General features: G+C 40.4%; 1 protein-coding gene across 1 annotated transcript in view; it reads right to left on the bottom strand.

The window, feature by feature from the left end:
* The window catches only part of myrfl (myelin regulatory factor like), a 45,564-nt gene extending 28,073 nt beyond the window's left edge, over positions 1–17,491 (bottom strand). Inside the window, exons 1-10 of the mRNA XM_078567883.1 lie at positions 17,230–17,491; positions 14,244–14,341; positions 10,047–10,194; positions 8,183–8,378; positions 4,161–4,237; positions 3,584–3,694; positions 3,223–3,313; positions 2,460–2,660; positions 1,933–2,041; positions 226–335 (exon numbers count right to left, since the gene is read on the bottom strand). Of these exons, the coding sequence (XP_078424009.1) occupies positions 226–335; positions 1,933–2,041; positions 2,460–2,660; positions 3,223–3,313; positions 3,584–3,694; positions 4,161–4,237; positions 8,183–8,378; positions 10,047–10,194; positions 14,244–14,341; positions 17,230–17,453 (1,365 nt within the window). The 5' untranslated portion in view covers positions 17,454–17,491. The remainder of the gene's footprint in view (positions 1–225; positions 336–1,932; positions 2,042–2,459; positions 2,661–3,222; positions 3,314–3,583; positions 3,695–4,160; positions 4,238–8,182; positions 8,379–10,046; positions 10,195–14,243; positions 14,342–17,229) is intronic.
* Between the last annotated feature and the right edge of the window lie 10,466 nt (positions 17,492–27,957).

Raw genomic sequence — 27,957 nt, 5'->3', positions numbered from 1 at the left:
TTTTGAAGAGCTTTGATAGGCAAGAGTATAATCAAACAATTTTAATAACTAACATGCCTTAAAGTAGCTTTTCAAAGAATTAAACTCAGAACCTCAACTTTGATTCAAATGCTAACATTCTAAATGTCAAAGAGTCTATAGATTGAAGCTGTGGAATTGCCGATGTTTTTGAATATTTCAGGTCATAAATCAGTCATAAATATTAGAAATTCTAAATTCTATTACTTTGTCAACCATGAGGAAATTCTCGATTTTATCGCCATTGGTATAGGTCACATCCCCAACCTCTCTTACAGCTGATGGCAGGATTTCCTTCACTTCCTGTGCTATTATACCTGTTTAAAACAAAGATCATTGGACATAATGCTTGCTGTGCTTAAATGCTTACTGCAATGTGTAAATCTTATCAATGTTTTAAGCCATTCTAAAAGAACATTTGCATTATAAGGTTGCATAAATAAATTAAAATTTTATAACATTTGGTTTTTAAACTGATATTGATTCAATAATTTAATATTTTACAATCTTACCTCAAAGATGGTCATACATAAAAGAAATCCAGTTTAAATAAACGTTGGTACAGCAAACATCAGCATCATTTTATCACTTCTCATTGGCTTACTTTAAGCCATTGAGAGTTAACTGTGTTCTGCTACATGGTCAAATTTTGTACTAAGGGTATCACGCTTCTTTACATACCAAAATAAACAATCAAATTTCATTCAAACAAATTAAATGCCAATATCAAAAATCCAATAAAGTCACAAAATATAACCACAACCCTATCAGCATATCTTTCCTTATTTACTAATCTAGTTTCCCCTTAAATGTATGTATCATATTCGCCTCAACCCTCCATGTGGTAGACAGTTCCACAATCCCACCACTGAGTAAAGTATCTTCTGAATTTCTTATTGGATTTATTAGTGACCAATATTTATGGCCTCTAGTTTTGGACTTCCAGAAAAGTGGGGATATTTTTATTTTGCAAAAAGCAAAAAAAAAAATGCATGCTGAATAATAGTGATAAAATTATTTGGGAGAAAACTATTTGCAAAGCCAACCAAAGGTTAAAATAAATGGGCAAAGCCCCATGCTGCAGATGAATGGTTATCATTTGGCACTCACTAAAATCTATACACTGAAACAACTTCACCTTTCCTGTCCCATCAATCTGTCATTAATAGTCCCTGGCTTCCATCTATGCCATGCTTTTCAATGATGGATTAAAAGGAACAGCATCAAGTGGGTAGATGTCATACAAGACATTAATTAAGAATAATCAATTTTACTGTTCCACCAAACAACAAACAAGCATAAATAAATTAAAAAGCCCAGAGATATCAACCAAGAATACAGCATATCAAATGATGAATGGTACCCAGTTACACTTTGTAGAATATGTAGAGACACCACAGCAGAGATGAAGCATTTCCATTCCAGCTACATCTGAATATGAATGCATTTAGAAAAGAAAATGAATAATTTTCATGATTCAAACATCAAATAACAACTAAATTGGATCATTACTCAAAACTATGAAGCAAAATTGAGAAACCAACAGATCATTTAACATTAAAATATCTCATACATAGGAACAGGGCTTGGCCATTCAGTCCCTCTAGTCTGTTCCACCATTCAGCGAGATTATGATCATCATAGTTCAGCACAACATATGTTTTTCTGTTGTGACATGCCAATTATGCAATTACTAGACAAATAGAGGCAGATTACACAAGATATTTTGGGTCTGGCCTACTCCCTAATTAAATGCTCATCACAGTAGAACCTGTGTTCATGTATACTGCAGAATGCACATAATGTTCAGCTACTAAATGCTATCATACTAAATTAACATTTTCATAAAAACATAAAAATAAGATACTCCATTGAACATTTTCAGAAAGGTTAATAAAACTTTAACTACATTACCAGTTTCATGAGGACGATCTACTCCCATTTTTGATGCAAAGTCAGGCTTGTAATCATACTCTACTAGCCTCATTTGTGTTATCCGTTTTAGTTGCTCAGTAGTATCAACCTATAAGACAAAAATTTGCAATAGACTATATCCTTATAAGTTGTAGAAATCTAGCTGCAACGCCTGTCCATGAGAGCATTGGCAGTAGTCATTTCAAGATTTGCATCATGGAATTTTGAACACTAGTAGATCTGCATTTTTTTCTTCTTCGAGGCCTTCTGCTCTTGTAAGCTACTGCAGGAACAGCCATGTCTCCCTCACCCCCATGTCAATCTCTCTCAAGCACAGATGTGTATGCCACCAGAAACCTGCCAAAAGATGTAAATGCTCACTTCAAACACTTCACTAAGGTAGGTTGTGGGGGTGAGGAGGCGGGGAAAGGAAGAAAGTGCGACTATTCCATAACCTTACTGACAATTGTGCTGGCGAGAAAAATCTCGGTTGCTTTGTACACAATAAATGCATTATAAATACTCACCTCATGGATATTCTGTTTAGCTCGTCTGTCCGATGGATGCATGACTGTTCCCATTACCTTTACATTGCCACACACAACCAATGCCTCATCTGGAGTATCTGTGTTGATTCCCACTTGGCCTTGACAGACAATTGTGTTAGGAGCATGCCCTCGTTGCCATGTTACTTCACGATCATTTTCAAACTGACTAGGATTTGAAGCCTGAAAGAAGTCAATGTAACAATTGTTACTTCAAATTCCTGACTATAACTATGATGTCTTAGGAAAACAAAGTAACAATTTTATACAAATTTTGCTAACAGATAATCATTCATCGCCTGAACTGTGTTTGCCTTTGCAGATGTTCAGGAGACCATAGCTGCCCTTTTATTGAAGTGAACAGTAATAATCTGAAGATAAGAGTTTATAATATGCGGAAGTGATTTCCTTCCATTGTATTAAGCAGTAAAACAAATAGAGGCTAATACCACACAGCATTGTATTGGACTCAACCATCAGTTGCTATCAAGTATGACATAATACCAACATAAATATCATTTAAAAGAACACACTTTCGGGTGTTTGAAGGCAATAATGTGATAAAAGGAATGAAATGATACTGAAAAATCTTGACAGCTGTTATTGTTCAGTCATTCCATTATGTTTCTGCCTTGTGTTAAACATGATCTGTGTGTGATCCACTTTTAAGTTTTAGCTATATTAATAATTTTAAATATATTTAAAACAGTTTTTTTTGAGTACAACTGAATTTCAACATACTTACCCGCACAATTATTCTTTCAGATGTGTGAGCAGCTAATAAATAATTCTGGTTTTGGCTGGCAGCATACAGGCCAACTACAAGCATAAAGTATCTAAAAAAAGAGAGAGCCCTATTAGAGCAACCTCCAGTCAGTGTTGAACACTGACCATTGAGTGAACTTTTTTTAAAATTAATATTCAACAAGACAAAAATAGCACTGAAAACAAAACACACTGGAAAAACATGGCAGGTTTATCAGAATCCGAAAAAGAATGAGTTAACATTTTGTTTGGATCTTTTTTTAAGGTTGTGATTAACATAAGGTTTCAACCTGTTTTGATACAACTTTCTACATATTTTGTTATATATGGATCACATATACCTTTGATCAGGATTAGGTTTGCCCTTCTTCCTCATGTTATTTGCTGTTGTTTCACCAAAGTGCAATCTTCCTAAAGTGATTTTTGTAGTTTGGTCTCCTGGCAAATCAACCCTTTAGAAAAATAACATTGAATTCAGCATAAACCATGAGAGATTCTGTGTAAAACGTGAGGTAATTGATAGGCATTTTAACTAAAATGCTACTTTAACAATAACTTGCAGACTGACAGCATCAAATCTACCCAGATAAAAATCTCTTTACACTATAACTAACAACAGAGTTCTTCTCTCTGGTGAGATTAGCATGCATCTAGCTGGTAAATACTGCAACTTCACTCATGTGGCTCAATGCCTAGTCTCTCAATGAGACCCTGGTAGACAGCATCTTCTGGATTCCTGCGTTTACCTACACATGTACAGTTGCTGCGGCTGCTATCTGATTTACTCTTTAAAAAATTGAGTGCTGATAGCCATTGCTTTTACTGTAAAATCCAGGCCATTGCAAAAGTTGGAAAGGTAAATTTGTTCAGAAGATAGCTTACACCTCAAAAAAAAAGCCTCTATGTCAATCATTTTACCTGACTGGATTAAAAGGCTTCTTGCTCCGGTCTGATTGAGATTGTTCAATGGTGATCACCTGATTCATGGCCTCAACCTGTGTGTAAAGGTAGGTATGAAAGAAAATATTACACAGTTACTAACCTCAGAAAAACATAACTGAAAACATAAAACAGTTAAGCATGTCAGGAGAAAAGTGTGGAGGGTGGCCCACTAAAATACCAATAAGGAAGTGGCGTCTGAAGATAATGAATTTCACACTAAGACTATCCCAGTTAATATTGAGGAATTTGAAATCCCCTACTATTATTACCCTATTATTTTTACACTTCTAAGATTTGCCTACATATCTGCTCCTCTATTCCCCCTGACTGTTTGGAGGCCTTTTGTACACTCCCAGCAAAGTGAATGCCCCCTTTTTGTTTTTAAGTTTTACCCATATGGCCTCATTTGAGGAACCCTTTAAGATACCGTCCCTCCTTACTGCAGTAATTGACTCCTTGATCAATAGTGCAATGCCGCCACCTCTTTTACACCCCGCTCACCTGTCACGCCTGAAGGTTCTATACTCTGGAATATTGAGCTGCCAGTCCTGCCCTTCCCTCAGCCATGTCTCTGATAGCAACAATATCATATTCCCATGTGTTAATCAATGCCCTCAATTCATCTGCCTTACTTGTAAGAATCCTTGCATTAAAATAGGTGCAATCTAGCCATGCATTATTCCTTTGTGCCTTAACAGGTATATATTTGCTCTGCCTTCCAGAATGACTTAGTATCTTTTCTGTATTTGGCTGTGCATCACCCCCTATTGTACCTCCACTCTGTATCCCACCACCCTGCCAAATTAGTTTAAACCACTCCCAACAGCACTAGCAAACCTCCCTGCAAGGATGCTGATCCCGTTTGGTCCGACTTGTACAGGCCCCACCTTCACCGGAAACAGACCCAGTGATCCAAGGAAACTAAAGCCCTCCCTCCTGCACCATCTCTTCAGCCACGCATTCATCCTCTCTATCCTCGTCTTCCTATACTCACGAGCACATGGCACAAGGAGTAATCCAGAGATTACAACCTTTGAGTCCTGCTCTTTAATCTGCTACCTAGCTCCCTAAATTTTTGTTGCAGGACCTAGTATTCTTTAGAGCTTCGAAGAATGAGAGTGATCTCATTGAAGCCTACAAAATAGTTAAAGGAATAGACAGAGTAGACACAGGTAAGATGTTTCCCCTGGTTGGGGAGGCCAGAACCAGGGGACACAATCCCAAAACAAGGGAGAAGCCGCCTAGGACCGAGATGAGGAGAAACCTCCCCACCCAGAGGGCCACGAGCCCATGGAACTCTCTACTCCAGAGGGCCGTGGAAACCCAGACATTGAGCATGTCCAAGATAGAGATTGATAGATTTCTGATTACCAGTAATGTAAAGGGTTATGGGGATAGTGTGGGTAAAAGGCATTGAAGTGTTCGGCCAGCCATGATCACATTGAATGGCGAAGCAAGCTCAACAGGCTGAATTGCCCTCTCCTGTTCCTATATAGGGTTAACGTGTGACTGAGTACAATCCTGCCCACACAGTGATGTAAGAGAGCACATAATCTGCACCCAGGGTCAGTGTGGTGTTGGACAGAGCCATGTGCAGACTCAAGCATGGAGACAACTCCTAACTTGTACCATTTACCATATTTTGTAAATAGTTCTAGTAGTTCATAAATACTTACAGTTAACCTACTTCCGACTCTGTAGACTTTATTAAAACCTACCAAGATGTAACCAACACCCCACAAGAGACTTCAGTTTTGCTAGGGTTCCTTGATGCCACACTCAGTCAAATGCTGCCTTGATGTCAAGGGCAATCACTCTCACCTCCTCTATTGAGTTCAGCTCTTTTGTCCATGTTTGGACCAAAGCTGTAATGAGGTCAGGAGCTGAGTGACCCTGACAGAACCCAAAATAAGCACCAGCGAGCAGATTATTGCTGTGTAAGTGCCACTCAATAGCACAGTCAACGACACCATCCATCACTTTGCTGATGATCAAGTGTAGACTAATGGAGTAATTGGTCAAGACTGCCCTGGGGCTGTTTGATGCAAGTGTAGAAGGAGCTTTACTCTGCATTTATCTTGTCCGGTACCTGGCTTGGTATTGTTTGATGGTACAATTAAGAGGTAGCTTTGTATCTAACCCGTGCTCTATTAGAATCCTAGTCCTGGGTAGCTACAGAACTGACCCCCCTTCCCAAACACTCACACTGACTAACCCCGCCCCCCCCACCCAACCTCGACTATTACCACTAAGCCCTACTGCCCCATGACACCCCAACCATACCACCTCTCCTGACAAAGCTAACTCCCAGCCACCCAACTACCCCCACTGACCACCACTCAATCTCCCCTGACTAACACCCCGACCCAACCTGACTACCCCTCCCAGCTATGCTAACTCCCAACCACCATACTACTCCTCCCGACCTGAACCATCCCCCAAGCAACCTACTTACTCACCCACTTTACCCACCCTATCCACCTACCACCTCGCCCACCCCATTTATTCACCTATTCATTAACATTCGCACTAGACCTTTAAACTTACCTTATGGCAGCTAGTGCCTTAAAAAGTGCTGGGGAGGTTGTGGCATTGTGGTAATGTCACTGGACTAGTAAATCCAGTGACCCAGGCTAATGCTGTGGGGACACTTGTTCAAATCCCACCATGACAGCTGGTGGAATTTGAATTCAATTAATAAAATCTGGAATTGAAGCTAGTCTCAGGAACGGTGACCATGAAACTATCAATTGTCATAAAAATCCATCAGGTTCACTAATGTCCTTTAGGGAAGGAAATCTGCCATCCTTACCTGGTCTTGCCTACATGTGACTCCAGATCCACAGTAATGTGGTTGATTCTTAACTGCCCTCTGAAATGGCCGAGCAAGCCACTTGGTTCAAATGCAATTCGGGATGGGTGACAAATGCTGGCCTTGCTAGCGACGCCCACACCCGATGAAGGATTAAATTTAAAAACGGGCATGGACTGTCTTCCCCTTGATGTCCAATGCTGCTATGAAGTTCTTCGTGGGACTCTTTCCATTTCTGAAGAAGCCGGGCTCAGAAGACCCAGCCAGAAATGCAGCGCAGAGTCGGGGCACAGAATTGGAAAAAAATTGCAGGGCTATGTGGAAAGGACAGGGGGGAGAAACTATTTGGTTTGCATTTTGGGCACAATAAGCAGGATTGGCCTTCTTCTGTGCTCCAAGATTCAATGATGCTAAGAAGACATTTAATATAGTATGAAAGCATCACAGATACTTAAATTATAATTTGAAAATTCACTCATTTTCTGAAGAGGAAAAGTTTGCGGGGCTATGGGGAAAATGCAGAGCTAGTGGCACTAGATAAATTGGTTTTGCAGAGAGCTAGCAGAGGCACAACAGGCCAAATTGCCTCCTTTTGTGCTGTAACCATTCAATGACTTTATGATTATCAAACAATCATTGATCCAGAAGCAACCATGTAAAAAAAAAAAGTGAATGGTTTCATTTTGCTGCTGTCGTTTGCGTTTTTTTGGTTTACTGGTGATATATCCAAGTCAGAATTTGAACGTAAATGGTGCACAAGAAATTTAGGTCATCAGAGCCCTTTAGTGACATGGCCTTATGATCTACGAAAATGAAAATTGTTTACTTTGAAATGAAGGCTTGACCAATAGTGAGTACATCATACTGCCAAGATTGCATTTATTTAAGTTTTCGGTTTTAAATCTGCTGGTATGTGTTTTCTTCACTCCAGTGCATTACTTACATGAGTACTTTCAATTAAAATGAAATCCAAGTTTATAACTAAAGTCTTAAAATAATTTGACACTGAAGGTTTGCTATAAATAAAATATTAAGATGTAAAATTAAACAAAATACAATTTCTATTATCTTTCTATTGCACACTTGTGCTGTGATTGCTGATAAGCTTTACTTTTCAGAGACTTGCATTTAAATTATTTAAATATTAAAGTGAAATTGCAGAAGCAAATCTAATTTTGAAACTTGCCTTTACTCCAAAAATTTTCAAGAAGAACATTTCAACTGGTTTAAGGCCTAGAGGTGTTTTAACATATTTCGGACATCCAATCAAACCAACATGAACTGTGACCTGAAAATGGTTCTTCTTTTGGCAAACAAATGAATCATCTGCTGTTGAAAAATTAAATCCTTTGTCCGCATCTACTTGATAACCTGCAGCAGGTCTAATTAAAACAGAAACACAAAAAAAATAAAATCGAAGTGCATAAATGAATTAACTTAATCATGACCCATATTACAATAATCAAAAATGAAATTGAACACATGGAATATTTTCAAAGCATTGTGTAGCAGGAATTATTAGGATTTTAGCAATTCCTAGAGTTGTGATCCATTTTTCAAATCTAACATGTAACAAGTGATATGGATAAAATATGATTTTGCTTGGTCCTTAGTCCAATTATTAAAGTATAGTTAACATTATATTAAAGTCATAGATCGACATATGAGAGTCTTACCATTAGTCGTAAAAGCTTTAGCATCTTGGCTAAAGTAATTAAAAATTGTGCACAGGCATTTCTATCAGTAAGCAGGAAGAACCTGTCGCGGAGGTTAAATGCCTATTATAATTATAACTTTCACTGTGATTTTCTAAAGGTCAGAGTAATGGCCCAGATATTGGAGTCAGCAGCAAGGATTGGCACTCGCCTTTCGCCTCAAGAAAAGTTGCTCACAAAGTTATAGAGAGCTCCAGAGTTCAGAATTCCTCTTTTCCAAGTTTGAATTTGATGCCTTTTACAGGGGATCTGTTGGGACTGTGAACAGCGCAGGCAGTAGGGAGACTGATAAACCAGACTGAAGAATTCTCACAGTTGACAAAGCAGAAAGCAAAAGTAGGAAATATAAATTATATTTAAATCATTGTACAGAAACAAAATAAAGTCATACACAAAAGCAGAACACTGCAGATGCTGGAAATCTGAAGTAAAAACAAAAAATGCTGGAAATACGCAGGTGGTCAGGAATCATCTGTGGACAGAAAAAGAGTTAATGTTCCAGGTTGATGACCTTTTATCAGGACAGGACAAGTGTGATTAATGAAGTAACTTAAATAAGGAAACAAAAATTTCAACCAATTTTTTGTTAAAACTGCAGCATTTAAATTTTATTCTGAGAGAATAAAACTCTGCACTTAAAAAAATAATTTTTCAGGGCCAGAGAGATTGCTGTAGTAATTATGACTTGGTACACATTAAAAACTCAAATAGTCATTTGGTAGTACAGAACTTGAGTACTGCTAAAAAAGAGAGATGCTGTCAAAGCTTTTCATCTTGCACTCATCAGGACAGATTCACAAGAATACCAATTGTAAACAGAACAACAATTTTTGCTGCATGAGAAAAGAGTGCTGATTGGTTGGCAAGTGGACTCTTTTTGGTAGAAGCATTGTCATGGGATATGCACCAGGAACAATTAACTGCCAAGCTTTTGTTTAAATTCAAACCAAGTAGGTCGACTCTGATCGGTTAAGGCAATACTTTGAACAAGACTTCAATTTTCCATTTTTTTTTTTTACAGTGAGAATAGTTTAGGCTCACACCAAATCAGTAACTCTGTGATGATTTCATATGCGAAGCCTGTAACTGCACATCCTGTGATGGAGTTGGTCATCTCTGGCAACAACCTCTAGATTTGCATGTTTAACTGGGTATGTATGATGCCAGAAGTTGTTGTCAGTTTTACACAGTAATAATGGTGGCATTGAGAGCTTCACACTATTAGTGAAACAAAGCCTGGGGCAAGATGTTTTGCCATTTGTGGCCCTTAAAGTGTTTGTGGAAAAAAAATATTTAAACTTGTAAGCCAAAAATAAATATATAATGGGTACTTACAATTCATTGTAACTAGTGTTATACAAAGTTGCCCAATGATTGGGTTGAAACGGTTGCCATTTCAAACATGGATAGTTCCAGTCCATATAAACTTCATTTTGACTGTCAGTATCATAACTATTGATATCGATATCATGTTCTCTAGAATCTATCATCGAGAAAATAAATGTGAATATGCGAGCTCATATTCCTTCTGCGGATATTTCCTTCTGAGCCAATAATTGATAAGGCTAGACTAATGGTCCACAGAAGGTAAATCAGTCTGAGACAGAAGATGTTGGTACAAAATCTTCAAACTTAAAGTGCAACCAAATGCATTCAATTTCCTTGGCTTATATAGAGAGATGCAATAAAATGAATATGATTAGTCAGTGGGTGTACCTTCAAAAAGTTATACTAGAGAATACAATCAAAGTTGGGCTAAACAAATACTAAATGACGTATGCAATGGTCCCATTAAAAGGAAGTTAGTGCAGTACACAATTATAACAGAAACCATTTATGAAATGCACCACTCTCAGAGTTCACACTAGATACATCTAATGATGATAGAACACTGGATCGTGACCAAATTTGATTGTGTCTCAGTTTGAGATCTCTCACTTACTGGTTTTTACTCTGTGCCCTTGCCATCTCCCTCTTTCATCTTACTTGTCTGCCATTTCTGTGTCTCATTTCCTTTTCTCTTACCAGCTGCAGAACTTCTGGCCTCCTGCTTAGATGGAAGGTGCAAAACACCAACACTGTTCTTTCTAATACTCCTCTCCCAATTTTTTGATCACGTTTTACACCCCTAACTTCTCTCTATGGTCTATGGTGAGTTATAGATATAACATACAATTGCAAATTAACATTAATCTATCAAATTATTATTGTTCTATTACATTTCATGTTAACAATTATGCAATGCTGATTTTTGCTTTAAGTACTAGAATAAATTTGAAAATTTTAACTAATTCAGCACAAACTGAAGAACATGCCCGGAACCTTCCAAGCTTTACAGGCTAATCACTGATGAAGACTAGTTGAGTCATTGAGGAGGACTACGATCAGGTTTTCTGCAGCTCAAATACAGCTGCATAGATGCCAAATTAAAAAAAAGTGCTGTAAAAACTCAGTAGGTTTGACAGCATCTGTGGAGAGAGAAGCAGAGTTAACGTTTCAAGTCCAATGCGACTCTTCTTCGGAACATGGATGTTAGCCTTGGCTCAGAGGTCGTGCTCTCACCTCGGACTTAGAAGCCCATGGGTTCAAGCTCAGCTCCAGGACTTGGGCATGTAATCTAAGCTCACACTTCAATGCCATACTGAGGCTGATTCTGCATTGTCGGGGCTCCCATCAGAAGAGGCGAGCATTAAGTTCTGCTCATGACACATTGCAGCTGAAGAGACTACCAACACAAAGGACAGTTAAATTAGCTAACACACATGGATTAGGCTGCATGATTACCCCAGAGGGAGAAAGGGGCATCCACATTTTCTAACCCTGATGAGGAGACGATGCTAGCCATTATGGAAAGGACCATTGTTGAAACAGTAGCCAATTCCAGGCTTGAATTCATCGAAGGTGACAGCATCCTCAAACTTAAGCCTCTTTCTCACATCCTTCCCACTTCCCCTTCATCGCATAATCTCTTGCAAGTTACAAGCTACAAATAGTGTAAACATGCAGGTCTTACTTTCTCTTCTCCTGTCACCAGCACCTCACCCTGATTCTTTTTTCCTTTCATATACCCTAGAACCGCAATTCAGGCAATAGAGGAAAATCAAGACGACAGTGAACACTATATCAAGTCATTTGATTTCACACACATAGCCACCAGATGAAATATTGACATTGTATTTATCTCAGGGGATTGTGTAAAGATGGGATCTATAAATGGTGAGACATTGGGCAGACGTGTGCTGCAGCCAGGGTAGGGAGCAAAAAAGTACAAATGCCAGCTCACCGGATAAGTTGTAGAGGACTCTGATGAGGATTTGGATGAACCAGACTACAGAAAAAGGCTGATAGGTATACACATCAAAATTTTTGATGCATTAGGACGTGTGCCTGGAACGCTATCTTCAATCTCAAGGAGCATGGCGGGATCCTGCACCAACTTAGCAGAGGGCTTTGCGCAGAGCTTGGAGCCCATATTTTCCAGCATGGAAGTGATGGACATCTCCATTAACACACCTGTGGAACCAGCCATAAGGCTGCGGCTGAAAGCCAATGTCTCAATTTCTGTTGTAGCACAAGCAGCAGCCACCCAATGTCTGCTACTGCAGTGGAAGCTCATACTGCTGTCATCATGGCTGTGGATAACAATGTTCAAGGGGGATCCCAATTTGTCAAAGCAGTCCAGCAATCTGTAAAATAGTTGAGCGGCTGTCCTGGAGGAGTGGCAATGGCCCCACGGAGCACAAGCCTGCTGTGCCATCTCTGGATGACAGCAAGTAAGCCATTCCTTGCCACTCCACCAGTTCTCTTGCTGCTGCCTGTCAGTTAACCAGACCAAATGACTGTTGCCCTTGCCCTTGCCATCTTGCCAAGTTGGTGCAGAGTGAAGCCAGGCCTTCTAGGCCCAAAATTGCTCAAGGTCATTCTCCAACGCCTTCGGCTGTCTTCCACTGAAAGTCAGCAGTCTTCTATCAGCCACATATGAATACAGATAAAAAGCACACAGAAGACCAAGCATTAAGAGTGATTCGTTTAATTTTGTTTGCACTATGGTGTGATTTAATTTAAAAGTTTTGATTGGAATTTGCATTTTGTGTAGGCTCTTATTTTTGTGGTGGGCCTAAGAGGACGATGTTATAAGGAAGGTAAGGAGCACAGGACTATTGGTGAATGGCGAATTGGTATCACATTTGGATTAGCTCTTCATGCACAGCCTGAGTAAAAAAGGGGCTGCCTGGGTTGCAGCCTCCATCATCCACCATCTTCTCTTCCTCCTCATCATCCTCATGCTCCTGATCCTCAGCTTCTCGTCTGATTGGTAGTGGCAAGGGCTGTTCCCTCATGTTGACAAGGCCATGCAGCATACCGCCATAAAGCTTGAACTGCTCTGTTGGGGCTCCTCCAGGGGGGGTCTAGGGATGTATGCCAAGGTCTGTTCTATCAGGTTTCTTGTGTACAGCATCACTTTTAATGTATGCGTGCTGCGTAGGTGTGTGTGTGGGTTGCAAACTGGAGTCATCAGCCATAAGAACATAAGAAATAGGAGTGGACCACATGGCCCCTTGAGCTTGCTCAGACTTTCAATATGACCATGGCTGAGCTTCTGCTTCAATTCAATTTCCCACCCACTCTCCAAATCCCTTGATTTCCTGAGAACGCAAAAATCTATCTATACCAGCTTTGAATACAGTCAACAATGGAGCATCCACAACCATCTGGGGTAGCGAATTCCAAACATTTTCAACCCAATGAGTAAACAAATTTCTCAGTCCTATATGATCAACCCCCATATCCGGAGGCTGTGTCCCATATTCTAGATTCTCCAGCCAGGAGAAACAACCTCTGTCTACCCTGTGAAGTTCCTTCAGAATCTTGCATCTATCAATGCGATCACCTCTCATTCTTTTAAACTCCCAAGCCCAATTTAATGAGAATCTCATCATAAAACACTCCTCCCCTCCCAGGAACTAATTTAATGAATCTTCACTTTGCCCCCTCCAATGCAACTATATTCTCCCTTAGCTATGGAGAGTAAAATTGAGCACCAAACTCCATGCGTGGTCTCACCAAAGCCCTATACAATCATAGCAAGATTTCCATATTCTTGTACTCCAATTCCCTTGCAGTAAAGGTCATCATGTCATTTGCCTTCTAAATTGCTTGCTGTACCTGCATGCTAGCTTTCTGTGTTCCTTGTACAAGCATACCCAAGGATATCTGACAATCAACATTTAAAAGTTGCATGGCTTTTAATAAGTACTTGCTTTTCTATTCTTGCTACCAAAGTAATCTTTGACCTAGTCCATTTACAATATAGGCAACTGCAGCAATAGAGAACATATCGATGGAACTGATCAGTTACATGTATTGGTCATTTCACTGTCAGAGACTAAGGACTTCTTTAAAAGCTACAGGTAGCTTTATATATAATTTATCCTGAAGTTTTTAAAGAATATATTAAAGAAACTCTCCAAGCTTGTCAGCAATGGACAAATTCAATTTTAAAAAATCAAAATGCATCCCAAATATACCTACTGCTGCCTACTTGACTTTGAATATCATTCCACATATGATCAATGGTATTCTCGCAAAGGTCTGAACACTTCCTCTTCCTTGAATTTGGCATCAAAATTCTAGAACACAAGAATTTGTCAAATACTTGTAGAATACAAAACAAAAACAGAAATACCTGGAAAAACTCAGCAGGTCTGGCAGCATCGGCGGAGAAGAGCAAAGTTGACATTTCGCGTCCTCAGGACCTTTCAACAGAACTAAGTAGGAATAGGAAAGGGGTGAAATATAAGCTGGTTTAAGGGGGGGGGGGGGGGGGGGGGAAGAAGTGGGGGGTTGTTGTTGGGACAAGCAAGCAGTGATAGGAGGAGATAATCAAAAGATGTCACAGACAAAAGAACAAAAAGGTGTTGAAGGTGGTGATATTATCTCAAAGAATGTGCTAATTAAGAGTGGAGAGCAGGACAAGCAAGGTAGCTCTGGGTGGCGGGGGGGAGGGGGGGGGGGGGGTGGTGAAATAAACCATGGGTGGAATACATTTAAAAATAATGCAAATAGGTGGGAAAAGAAAAATCTATATAAATTATTGGAAAAAACAAAAGGGAGGGGGAAGAAACGGAAAAGGGGTGGGGATGGAGGAGGGAGTTCAAGATCTAAGTCGTTGAACTCAATATTCAGTCCAGAAAGCTGTAAAGTGCCTAGTCAGAAGATGAGGTGCTGTTCCTACAGTTTGCGTTGAGCTTCTTTGGAACAATGCAGCAAGCCAAGGACAAACATGTGGGCATGAGAGTAGGGTGGAGTGTTAAAATGGCAAGCGACAGGGAGGTCTGGGTCATGCTTGCTGACAGACCGAAGGTGTTCTGCAAAGCGGTCACCCAGTCTGCGTTTGGTCTCTCCAATGTAGAGGAAACCGCATTGGGAGCAACGAATGCAGTAGACTAAGTTGGGGGAAATGCAAGTGAAATGCTGCTTCCCTTGAAAGGAGTGTTTGGGCCCTTGGACAGTGAGGAGAGAGGAAAGTGAAGGAGCAGGTGTTGCATATTTTGCATTTGCATGGGGAGGTGCCGTAGGTGGGGGTTGAGGAGTAGGGGGTGATGGAGGAGTGGACCAAGGTGTCACAGAGGAAACGATCCCTACGGAATGCCGCCGGGGAGGTGAAGGGAAGATGTGTTTGGTGGTGGCATCATGCTGGAGTTGGCGGAAATGGCGGAGGATGATCCTTTGAATGCGAAGGCTGGTGGGGTGATGTGAGGACAAGGGGGACCCTATCATGTTTCTGGGAGGGAGGAGAAGGCATGAGGGCGGATGAGCGGGAGATGGGCCGGACACGGTTGAGGGCCCTGTCAACTACCATGGGTGGAAAACCTTGGTTAAGGAAGAAGGAGGACATGTCAGAGGAACTGTTTTTGAAGCTAGCATCATCAGAACAGATACAACAGAGGCAAAGGAACTGAGAGAATGGGATGAAGTCCTTACAGGAAGCGGGGTGTGAGGAGCTGTAGTCGAGGTAGCTGTGGGAGTTGGTAGGCTTGTAATGAATATTGGTGGACAGTCTATCACCAAAAATTGAGACAGAGAGGTCAAGGAAGGGAAGGGAAGTGTCAGAGATGGACCATGTGAAAATGATGGAGGGGTGGAGATTGGAAGCAAAATTAATAAATTTTTCCAGGTCCCGAGGAGAGCATGAAGCAGCACCGAAGTAATCATCGATGTACCGGAGAAAGAGTTGTGGGAAGGAGCCGGAGTAGGACTGGAACAAGGAATGTTCCACATACCCCATAAAGAGACAGGCATAGCTGGGGCCCAGGCAGGTACCCATAGCCACACCTTTTATTTGGAGGAAGTGAGAGGAGTTAAAGGAGAAATTGTTCAGTGAGAGAACAAGTTCAGCCAGACGGAGGAGAGTAGTGGTGGATGGGGATTGTTCGGGCCTCTGTTCGAGGAAGAAGCCGAGAGCCCCTCAGACCATCCCGGTGAGGGATGGAGGTGTAGAGGGATTGGACGTCCATGGTGAAGTTGAGGCGGTTGGAGCCAGGGAACTGGAAATTGTTGATGTGACGTAAGGTGTCAGAGGAATCACGGATGTAGGTGGGAAGGGACTGGACAAGGGGAGAGAGAAGGGAGTCAAGATAGCGAGAAATGAGTTCCATGGGGCAGGAACAGGCTGACACGATCGGTCTGCCGGGACAGTCCTGTTTGTGGATTTTGGGTAGGAGGTAGAAGTGGGCCGTCCGAGGTTGGGCGACTATCAGGTTGGAAGCTGTGGAAGGAAGATCTCCAGAGGAGATGAGGTCAGTGACAGTCCTGGAAACAATGGCTTGATGTTCAGTGGTGGGGTCATGGTCCAGGGAGAGGTAGGAGGAAGTGTCTGCGAGTTGACGCTCAGCCTCCGCGAGGTAGAGGTCAGTGCGCCAGACAACAACAGCACCACCCTTGTCAGCGGGTTTGATGACAATGTTAGGGTTGGACCTGAGACAACGGAGTGCAGTAAGTTCAGAGAGAGACAGGTTAGAATGAGTGAGAGGAGCAGAGAAATTGAGACGACTAATGTCACGCCGACAGTTCTCAATGAAAAGATCAAGAGAAGGTAAGAATCCAGAGGGAGGGGTCCAGGTGGAGGGAGAATATTGGATGTGGGTAAAAGGATCCGTTGAACGGGGAGAGGACTCCTGCCCAAAGAAGTGAGCATGGAGACGAAGGAGGCGGAAGAAGAGTTCAGCATCGTGCCGAGCCCGAAATTCATTGAGAATACTTGTAGAATACAATTTGTATAATTGTAGCTTTTGGGGATTAAGTGCTCAGTGCAAATCATGTTGCAATTATTTACTACTTCTAGACTGGACAATTAATTTATTTGCTTGGTTTTAAATCAAAGGTATTTCAATGATCTAGAATGCAACAAGTGAATGCTGAGAACTACAAATTAATTAGATTTTGTTTACTCTCCTCAGATAATGGAATATAAACAAATACAATATATACTTTTAATATTTAAATAGAAGTTACTCACTCAGGGTGGCAATTGGTATTCTCTTCAACAGGATGAATTGGCACACCCACATAGCTCGGCGGTATTGAACAGTTGCTTGCAGGCGTATTTACATCAGATTTCACAAAATTTTCCCGAAGTCCAATTTGTATGTTCTGTTTTGGCACGTTAGAATGAGTAGGCAGCACCAGCTCACTAAATCTACATGAAGCTTTTGGATGACTGATTGAAGGCGGCTGTCCCATTTGGGAATTAATTCCAGCTCCCAGTGTACTACTATACTGCACATCTAAATAAAGTGTAAAATTATTCCAGCATCATCCTATTGCAAAGCATTTCTGCCATTTTTCATATAAACTGGAGTGGGTGATGAGGCAAGCAAAAACTAAAATTACATCTTAAATTGTATGGCCACATGCAAGGTCAGCAATAGGAGGTGGTCATTTGACCCATGGTGTCTATGCTGGTTCTATTCCTTCACAGATCAAAACTATTCCCACTTCTCTGTTCTCTATCCAGAGCTCTGCATCTCTTTGTCAAATACATATTCAATCTTCTCTTCAAAGATGCACTAATCCTTGTTACAGTCAGTATCTACAGGAAAATATTCCAAAGTCCAATTCTCTACATAAGAAAGCTTCTTCTTAACCTCTGTTGGCACTCAGTGACCATGTTAAACTGGTGACACCTCCTCCCCCACCAAAGTGATAGATTTTGACAGTTAATTCTGTCAAACTCTTTGTAATTCTAAAAAGCTCTATTTAAGCAGGTCTTAGTTTCCCTGTTCCAGTGAAAATAGAAAAGCAGACCTAGTAAGAGGCCTATACTAATAATCCGGAAATTGTAGGTTCAAATCTCACCATGGCAGTTATAAAATTAGAATTCAGAGTTTAAAATCTGAAAATAAAAACTGGTATCAGAAAATTGATCATTAAACTGTCAGATTATTATAAAATTGGTCCACTAACATCCTTCAGGAGGGAAACCTGTCATCCTTACCCAGTCTGGTTCACACCAACATAGTTGGTCCTTGAGTGCCCTCTGAAGTGGTTTAGTAAGCCATTCAGTTGTATCACCAACTCAGGATGACCAATAAGTTCTGGTCTTATCAGTGAATCTCACATCCAAAGAATGAATATTTAAGAATCTCTACTTATAACTAACACAAAAGCAAAATAGTGTTGGACATCTGAAATAAACTTGACAAAAGGTCATCTTCCTGAAACATCAACTCTTTCTCTCTCTCTCCTACATGTTGCCAGACCTGCTGAGTATTCCCAGCATTTTCGGCTTTTATTTCTCTCTATAATTTCCCAGCCTTGATGATTTTACATTGTACCTGTTGTAATGGTGCTGGTTACAGGCGAGGAGCTATCTCCATGTCTAGATCTTAACCCGTCTCTGGCCAACACCACACTCATCCTGGCTCTGGGTCATGTGCCTTCTGACATCACTGTGTGGGCGGTACTGCACTCAGTCCCACATTAACCATTATATACACCAGACCCTTATACTACACCACCACTCCCAAAGTCTTTATATCATGGATATAGACTTATATTAGTTTACTTCAAATTTTACATTGTTATAAGCCTTATGCATTTAACTTATTGTTACAACCTTAATGCTACTCCAAAATTATTGCTATTATAGCATTATCAGCAACATTCTCAATACCCTATCTCCCCCCTTCAAGTCCTTGAAGTTAGAGGTTCAGGCGGTCTGGAAGCCTTACAATCCTTCCACATCTTGTTCGCCGTTCTGTCGCAAGAGTGGCAGGCTCTGTTGGTTCTGGTTCTTGTTGTTGGCTTAGAGATTGGACTGACATTTGGGTATTCTTTCATTCTTTTCCTCCATTACTTAATGTCTACCCATGCCTGATTGGTTTGGCTGTTGCCTTGATCCATGGTTGCTGTTACTCTTGATCATTTCTTACAGGGTGGACAAACATGGTATTCATCTCCTTGGCACTGCCTTTCCTCCTTCTTTCTCAATGTGAGCTGTCTCAAAGACCATTCCTGTGGTGAGTGGTATGCTCACCGCTGCTTTTTCTTGTCGATGATGAGAAACTGGTACCAGGTTCCAGCGTCCCTCATGGTTGTGGCATGCTGGCTGGGAGTTGCAATGTGTGCACAGTGGTTGGTATGTCAACCAGTTGTACCATCGTCGTAGTTGGAGGTACAGGCTTCGCAGACTGATCATTCTCTGGTACCACTCCCACCAGAGGTGCAATAATAATATCGTGACCACAGGTTGGTCTGACCATTGGGAGCTTTCCGGAACCTAGAATGATAATGGACAAACCTGTTCCGCAAAGAGAGAAGAGAGATCGAAGGTGAAAGCCAAGTCTGAATACTCTTTAGTGTTTGAGTACTCAGGTTTGTGCTGTTCTGGCTAGCTAACAGCAGTGGAAGTCTTGACATCCTCCACTGTCTGGAGGAGATTCAAGGTGACGCGGCATCCCTGCTCAGGAGAGAGGAAGACTAATTAGGGATGACACACATCAGCTCAAAGATCTTTTTGCTGCCATACCTCAGTGACACCAGGATCATGCCGATGATTGGGAGTCGGACTCCCCCTGCCCTGTAAAGTGGAGTGTCTGTTGTTCAAAGCCAGAGGTCTTTGAGCCATGTCATGAGAATATAATCGTTTTCATAATATTATTGTAATTTATTGTAAAGGTAGGTTAATAGTGGGGTTTGGATTAGTTTCTGTGTATAGGGATGTGTGTGTGGGTTTTAACTGAATTGCAGACAGTTAGTCTGGGTGCTTTGATGTATCAGAAGGCAAACTAGGTTTGAAATGCTAAATATGTAAACATAGTTGAAGTTTTAGAATGGGAGGTGTAAAGAACATTTGCATTTTGAGATAAACTCGAGTAGTGAATTTCAAAGATTTGGTAAGGTGTTACACCTAGTCAACAGAGGTTAAGCCAAATAGTGTGTTTATTTTTCCCAAAGATTACTGATAATATGAGTACTATGAAAGATGTGTTATGGAAAAAGTAAAGATGCAAAGACATATTGGAACAATGGGATTTACATTAAAAAAGGAGGAACCTGTATAAAGGCGATGAGGTTATGTGTAAGAAGGTGGCATTGTAAGATCCAACAAGTGTGAAAAGTCTCCAGCCTCTAGGTATCGAGATGCTGTCGCCAGGAACCAAAGCTAAGAGAATTCACTTTGAATATCACTGTCCAGAGTATTGTGTGTTTTGCCTGGGTCTGTTGAAATCTATGTTGTTTTACTGTTGCCTTAACGGAGGTGTAACTGGGAGCTAGATTAATTAGGGAATTTAGGAGTCATCATAGTCATAATTTGTAGACCTATATATGTGCTCAAAATCATTTCTTTTACTAATTTAATGTTTAATTTAGTTTTGTAAAAGAAACTCAGACTCAGTGGCCTTATTACTACTGAATTCAAGGCATGCATCTTGAAATAAAAATATAAATTGCAAAACAGTTATGGCAGTTGATTCAAGTTTCCCTCTGGGGTTTGAGCAGCTCAATTTTTACCATAACCGTGTGCCATAACAGCCGCGGCTCATTGTCTGACAGGACTGTCATGCTGGAACCTGAATCTAATTTAAAATGTTAGATAACTATTTACCAGGATGTCAGCATTCCAAAATGAATAACTACCATCTTTGCCCTCACCCAAGAAGCATGGTGGTCTCTCTTCTGGATTTTTGGTCTCAACCTCATGGATTACCGTTGGGCTGCGCAGTGCTGCTGGGGTATAGGCTTGCTCAGTTTGCCAAAGTGTCTCCGTCTGTTGCAGTGGAAGCATTAGGCTGTACTTGCAGGACACTGATCTTTCCTGTGAGGGCGTTTCACACCACAGCGCTGGCAAGATCACTGGTTCAAGAGTTGCTTTTCCAGACTTGGATTACCCCTGCATCTTTGTGACCCAATGTACTCAAGTAACGTGAAAAGTCGCTTTTTATGGGTGCCAAATGTCCTCTTGGATTTGACCCTGGGGTTAGTCCAAACCAATCTGATATTTGATTCATGGTGATTTAATATTTCTCCTGCAGTCACAGCTTTAAATGCTGCTGCCTTTTTGAGACAGACGGTGCAGCAACTGTATTTTTTTCCTCTCTGCTTTTCTGCAGTTACAGCTTTAAATGTTATTGCCGCTTTAAGATTGAATGTGCAGGAACTGTTTTTTTTCCAAAATGGCTCCACAGCTGCTTTTTTTTCTCTCTCCAATCTTCCCGCGCTTTGTCAGGCTCCACAAAATAGCGACGGCATACTTCTGACTGAAAATTTATTTATAATTTTGAAGAATGGCTTCATGAGTTGGCTGTTTGCCAACTTGATTTATTCAGTGAAGTAGCGGTGTGAAGAGCAAGGTGTTTAAATTAACCGCTGGCCTGCTGTTTAAGGATTTGGACAGTCACAGGATTTCCGACAGTTGAGTAAGTTAATTATTAACTTTTTCTTATTTTCAACTCAGAGGCCACGTATTGAGGCTTAGAGTCGGGAATCAGGGTTAGCGATGAGTTTCATTTAAACAGCACTTCTGACTGAATTAATAAAAGGGGCTTGTCAGGACTGGCGACAGCTGCAAGTTAAGAAGATTTAGCTCACCCTTGCATGCTATGGACTCTGCGTACTGAAGCTGGACTTCTAAGGGAGATTCTATTGAGTCTTCTGCTGCAAAAAGATATCGACCTTTAGCTTCCAGGCTCTTCTGTCTGGAGCTTTTCCTGGCAAATTTTCTCTGCATCTGTAGCTTCAGTTGGGAGCTTCTTTCAGCTCAGAAGCCATTGAAGATTTTCTTTTTCTTAGTTTTGCACCATTCTTTTGTACTCAGTCCCACATTAACCCTATATATACACCAGACTCTTATACCACAGTACTCTGTCTATGGCTTTCATGTCCTTTCCCTAACGCATACAGTGCTCTGTGGCCTGACCAATATATTATACAAACTCATCATTATTTCATTACTTTTGCACTATATGCTTGTATTTCTGAAACAAAATAGCAGTGTTTCATTGTTTTATCTACCTCCACTTGAACTTGTGCAGGGAATATATATTTGATACCATTATTGAGAGGTTACAATCCACATAGATCCAAAACCTTCAGCATCTTTCCATTGAATGTGAGCCCCCAGTCCTAATCTTTAACTCCCAAAATGTATTGGCTCACACTGATCCACATTAAATTGTGTCTTTCAATTTTGCCCACTCTGTTCATCCATGCCTCCCTCAAGTCTGACTCTCCCTAATTTTTATCTCATTAGCAAAATGAATTATTACACCCAGTTTCCAAGACAAATTGTCTAATGACTACTCAAAATAGAAGTGGTTCCAGCACTGACCCATGTGATTCACCATTTCCAGTTCTCCTCCAATCGAATACCCATTTATCCTAACTATATTTCCTGTCCACCAAACAGCTTTTCTGTTATACCAACTGCTCCCTTTTTAAAAACTCTATTCAGCTTGACAAACGCTTATTTGCCTTTGAAAAAACTATCCCTACTATCCTCGATTAATCCACGTATTTCTAACCATCTTTACGAGCAAGGAACTATGAAGCAATGCAGAAGACTGGGCAATATATCGGCCGTTCAAATCACAGTTCAAACACAGATAGAAACTACATATCATATACAACAGCAATTTGCATTGGTATAGAACCTTTAACATAGAAAGCATCCCAAGACACTTCAGACAGTAATTGCAACAAAGCCAAAGAAAGAGATACTAGGGGTGACTAAAAGTTTGTTCAAAGAGGTGAGTTGTAAGGTTTAGGGGAGTATTTTAAACCCAGATATTAGCAGGATTTAAGAGCATTATCTGTGGCAAAGTAATGGGGGGGAAATCAACAGGATATCAAGATCATAGACTGAAGCAGATGCGTAGAGATTGGAATAAGAATATAAAGAAAAATTGGAAAAGGGTAGATAGAAGTGCCAATGAAAGACTGAGACCAATGCAGAAATTTGAGACAAGAAGAAACAGAAGAGATGGACTAGTGGTGTGGAGGCAGATTATTTAATTAATTGCCACAATGTAAACTTTCAAACCTTGTATAAACTGTAGTTATCATTTACATATGATGGGGCCAACAAAACAAGCATTTGGATATGTTTACATTAACTTACATAATTCAAACTTGTACCCATTCAAAAGCCTCATTTTACATACAAAACTCAACATTAGTCACTTGGAGCTACATCTTGTATAGAAATATCACATACCTGCCATCTGTGGAGGTGAACAGCGCTCAGATACAGAATCTGGTGGCGAATCTGGTAAAGTACTGTGTTGAGAGAAATTTTTTACTTAAATGGTAATGTACCAATGTAAAAATCAAACTTTATGTTGTTGCATTTCACATCAATGCAAATATGCTCACCCAACATAGATCAGATTTGACTCCTGCATACAATATAGTGGGACAAGGGACAGCACTTCCAGATGATGTACTAGATATGGACTTAGACAGAAACCAATAATGTCCCATGTTAATCCCTGATCTCAGCCCAACGGCACTGGGGACACCTAAATCTTCCTCAGTGTACATAGGCTAAGGTACAGCAAAAGATGAAACATGTAGGAATCCTATTCCTGATCACCAAACAGTACAAACTTGAGTGAGGACAAGATGAAGCATGGCTGTGAATTTCCCATCCCTTACCCCATAGTCCTACAGATGCTCTCTCTTCAGGTGCTTATCCAATTTCCTTTTGAAAACCACGATTGAACCTGCCTCTACCACCCTCTCAGGCAGCATATTTCCAGGTCCTAACCACTCATGCCGCCTTTGGTTCTTTTCTCAATCACCTTAAATCGGTGTCCTCTGGTTCTCATCCCTTCCACCATTGGGAGCAATTTCTCTCTAGATTCCACATCAACCTTCCCTACTTTGAGGAGGGCAAGCCCAGCTCCTCCAATCTATCCTTGTAACTGGACACAATATTCCAGTTGAGACCAGGGTTTTATAAAGGTTTGCCAGAACTTCCTTGCTCTATGCTCAAATTTTAAAGCCCAGGATCACATAGGCCTTTTTAACCACTTTCTCAACCTGCCCTGCTACCTTCAACAGTTTGTGCACATATATCCCCAGATCTCTGTTCCTGCGCCCCCTTTAGAATGCACCTTTTAGTTGATATTGCCTCTCCTCATTCTTTCTGCCAAAATGTATTACTTCATACTTCTGTACATTAAATTACATCTGCCATGTGTCCTTCCATTCTATCAGCCTATCACTATCCTCTTCAGTTCATAATATTTCCAGATTTTCTGTCATCTGCAAATTTTGAAATTGTGACCTAGACTTCAGTACGCAGGTCATTTATATCAAGAAAAGCAGTGGACTGAGTACTGATCCCTTGGAACTCCACTGTATACCTTCATCTACTACTATCACCACTATTCTCCATTGCATGTCACTCAGCTGACTTTGTATCCATACTACCAGTGTACATTTTATTCCATAGGTTTCAACTTTGCTGGCAAACCTATTATGTAGTTTTTTTTTTAAAATCAAACAATTTTGTGAAGTCCATATCAATCACATCAACCACACCACCCTTATCAACTCTCCGTTACCTCAAAAAACTCAATGCAGTTGGTTAAACACGATTTGTCTTTAACAAATCCACGCTGGCTTTCCTTAATTAATTCACACTTGTTCAAATGACTGCTAATTTTGTCCCAGATTATCATTTTATTATGGCCAGTATCTCTGCAATTTCTACCCTTACTTCCCCTCAACATCCTCTGATGTATCCCATCCAGTTCAGGTGATGTATCAACTTTAATAACTAGAAGCCTTTCTAATACATCTTCTTTATCTTTTTTTCAGCCCATGCAGTCAGTATCTCAACTACCTCCTTATTCACCAGGATTCCTGCAGCACCTTCTTCCTTGGTAAAGACAGCTGCTGGGTCCTCAATAACACCTCGGTTATTCCCTCTGTCTCCATGTGCGGATCCCTTTTTTGATCCCTAATTGGCCCCACCCCTCCTGTTACTAACCTTTTACTATTTATATTCCAGTGAAGACTTTTGGCCCTTTTATGTTAGCTGCCATTCACTTCTTATACGCTTTTTTTACCTCTCTTATTTCATTTTTCACTTCCCCTTTGAAGTTTCTATATTCAATCTACGTGAAATTTACAGTACGTAACAAGGTCATTCAGCCCAACCAGTCCATGCTGCCATTTATGCTCCACTTGTGCCAACAGTCATTTATAGTTACAGAACATCGGAAATAATTTAATTGATGGAAGGTTTATATAGAAGTCATAATTATAACTATGACTCAAACATCATAATGAATTATGGATATAACGAGGGTAAAGCAACAATTGCAATTCAAAGGTCAAGTTAATATACACATAAAATGAATCAGTAATGCCATTAAAATATTACTTCCACAAGTCATCCATATCACTGAACTACTTACATGGCTCCTGGATCCAGGTCATTACTAATATATGCTTCCAGCATACTGGTGTCAACAAAAGGATTCTCAAGTGCTCCAGTGACATCCTGACCTAAGAGGGAAAAATAGGCTAGTGCTACCTTGTACAATAAAGTTCATTTTATAATACAAAGGCACTAAAGATCATTCATTTACTTAATGGCATAACCATCTGTGTATATATTCCAAAATTATAGCACCTATGTCTACACATTTTCATGTAATCATTCAATTTATAAGCTTATTTAGAAAAAAAGCAAAAAAAACATTCTCCTGTCATGCAACTAATTCATCACTGGAGAATCCGACAAGCATAACAGTGGAGATGTAGAAGCCAAGAAAATTGCTGTAGAAAATAACAATTCAAATGGAGAAAATTGAAAAATAAATAGGATTGTGTGAGGCTATCAAAGGCTCTGGCGGGAATTTTAAGCCTCCAGGAGGGGCAGGGTAGTGGTAGAAAATGGAGGGATTAAATTGTAAAAGATGAGTAATCTGACCCTCAACCCGTTACAAATGTGCCTACCTTCCAGTTTAACTGGTAAGGGTTGGGGGTCGTGCAAATTACTCAATTTTGAGATGCAGGTCAGTAAATATAACATGTTAACAAGGCTGCGTGCCAAAGATTTTAGCAGCCATGACGACTGTGGGCCAGATTTCCCAGGTCTCAAGAAACCCATAATTTAAAAGGGAGGCGAGAACTGCCAATTATCAACAGGCAAATGCTTTCACAACAATGTTGATGGACTAGGGAAGCAGGAGTATTATCCCCGGCTCACATAAGCTAAGCTTGCATGATCGGCTGACAACCCCACTCCCATGATAGTCCAACCCATTTCCTGCAATCTCCAGAACCCTCTTCTGTCATGCTCATCCGATCCACTCCTGCAATCTCCAGAAACACACCCTTACTCCAGCCCCTAGAGAGTGGTCATGTGACGTGATCACAAACAGAATGCATCGTAAACAGTGCAAAAGTGGGGATTTGAGAGTGTAATTCTTCAGCAAGTAGCGACTGAGTAGATCTCAAACTGAAATTTTGAATTCAACATAGAATTTCAAAAAACTGTTTTAAAAAAACTACAAATTAGTTAAGAGAAGCTCAGTGGCAGTTAACTGTCAACCAGCTATAAGCAATTGCCTGAATAGGGGCTAGTGACTATGAGCAAGAAGCCACATCAGCTGTTTAACTCCTAGGACCAATATCGAGGCAGGCCATTTTAGATCACATAATGAGTGATAACACATCATTAGGCTGTTAACTAAATCTGGTTAACATTTATCTAATGGCGATCATAATATGATGAGTTCAACATAATGTTTAAAAGAAAGAAATGCAAAACAGCTACTAAGATTCTAGATTTGCATAAGGCTTCAATGTGATGAAATAGAGACTGTCCAGAATAAACTGGACAAATCTGTTAATGGGGAAAAAATAGCTCAGTGGGAGGTGTTCAAAAAAGAATTTAAGGTGATACCTGTTTAAACACATAAGGGGCAAGAGATCTACTCGCTAAAAGAATGCCTTGGATGACTAGAGGTATGTACAGCATAAAACTAAAAGATACAAAAATGCAAAACAAAAAGCACAGATCCTGGCAAATGTGGAAGAAATAAAGAACAGCAAAGGGTGACAAAACAAACAGTAATAGCAACAAAAAGAGAGTACAAAAAGAGCAAGGGTTACCAAAGTCAACACCAAATTCATTTTACCAATTATATCAGGGGGAAAAAAAAGAGGGTCAGGAGCAAAGTGAGCCCCTTGAATACTGATAATGGTGATATTGTCAATGAAAAAAGATAGTGGTGGGCACGTTGAATAGTTACTTTGCATCAGTATTTACAGTAGAGGAAGAGGTGAGCATCCCAAGGAAACTGATGCTGGATCAAGGATAGGGACTCATCAAAATTAATGTAAGCAAAATAACAATAATGAAGAAAGTAATGACAGAGTGACAAATCCCTTGGGCCAGATGTTTTCCCTCCCAGGGTTTTAAAGAAAGTAGATGAGAATATTGGAAGATTATAGTTAGGGCATCTGCAAACTCTTGATTTGGGAACAGTTCCTTTGGACTGAAAACTGTACGTGCCACTCTGCTATTTGAGAAATATGGTAGTGGACAGTGGGGAGGTGGGGGGTGGGTGTTTAGAAACAGGGAATTTTACAACAGTGAGTCTAAAATTGCCATAATTAGGGGCTCAGAACAATGACAATTTTCAGCTGATCAAAGAGGACCACCCACAATGGATTTGTAAAGGGTCAGTCATGTCCGATGAACCTGATTAAATTTTTTGAAGAG

This window comes from Cetorhinus maximus, chromosome 22 (assembly GCF_964194155.1).
Source record: "Cetorhinus maximus chromosome 22, sCetMax3.hap1.1, whole genome shotgun sequence".
NCBI lineage: Eukaryota > Metazoa > Chordata > Chondrichthyes > Lamniformes > Cetorhinidae > Cetorhinus > Cetorhinus maximus.
Note: the sequence above shows the minus strand (reverse complement) of the source record. Positions and strands in the feature narration are given on the sequence as shown.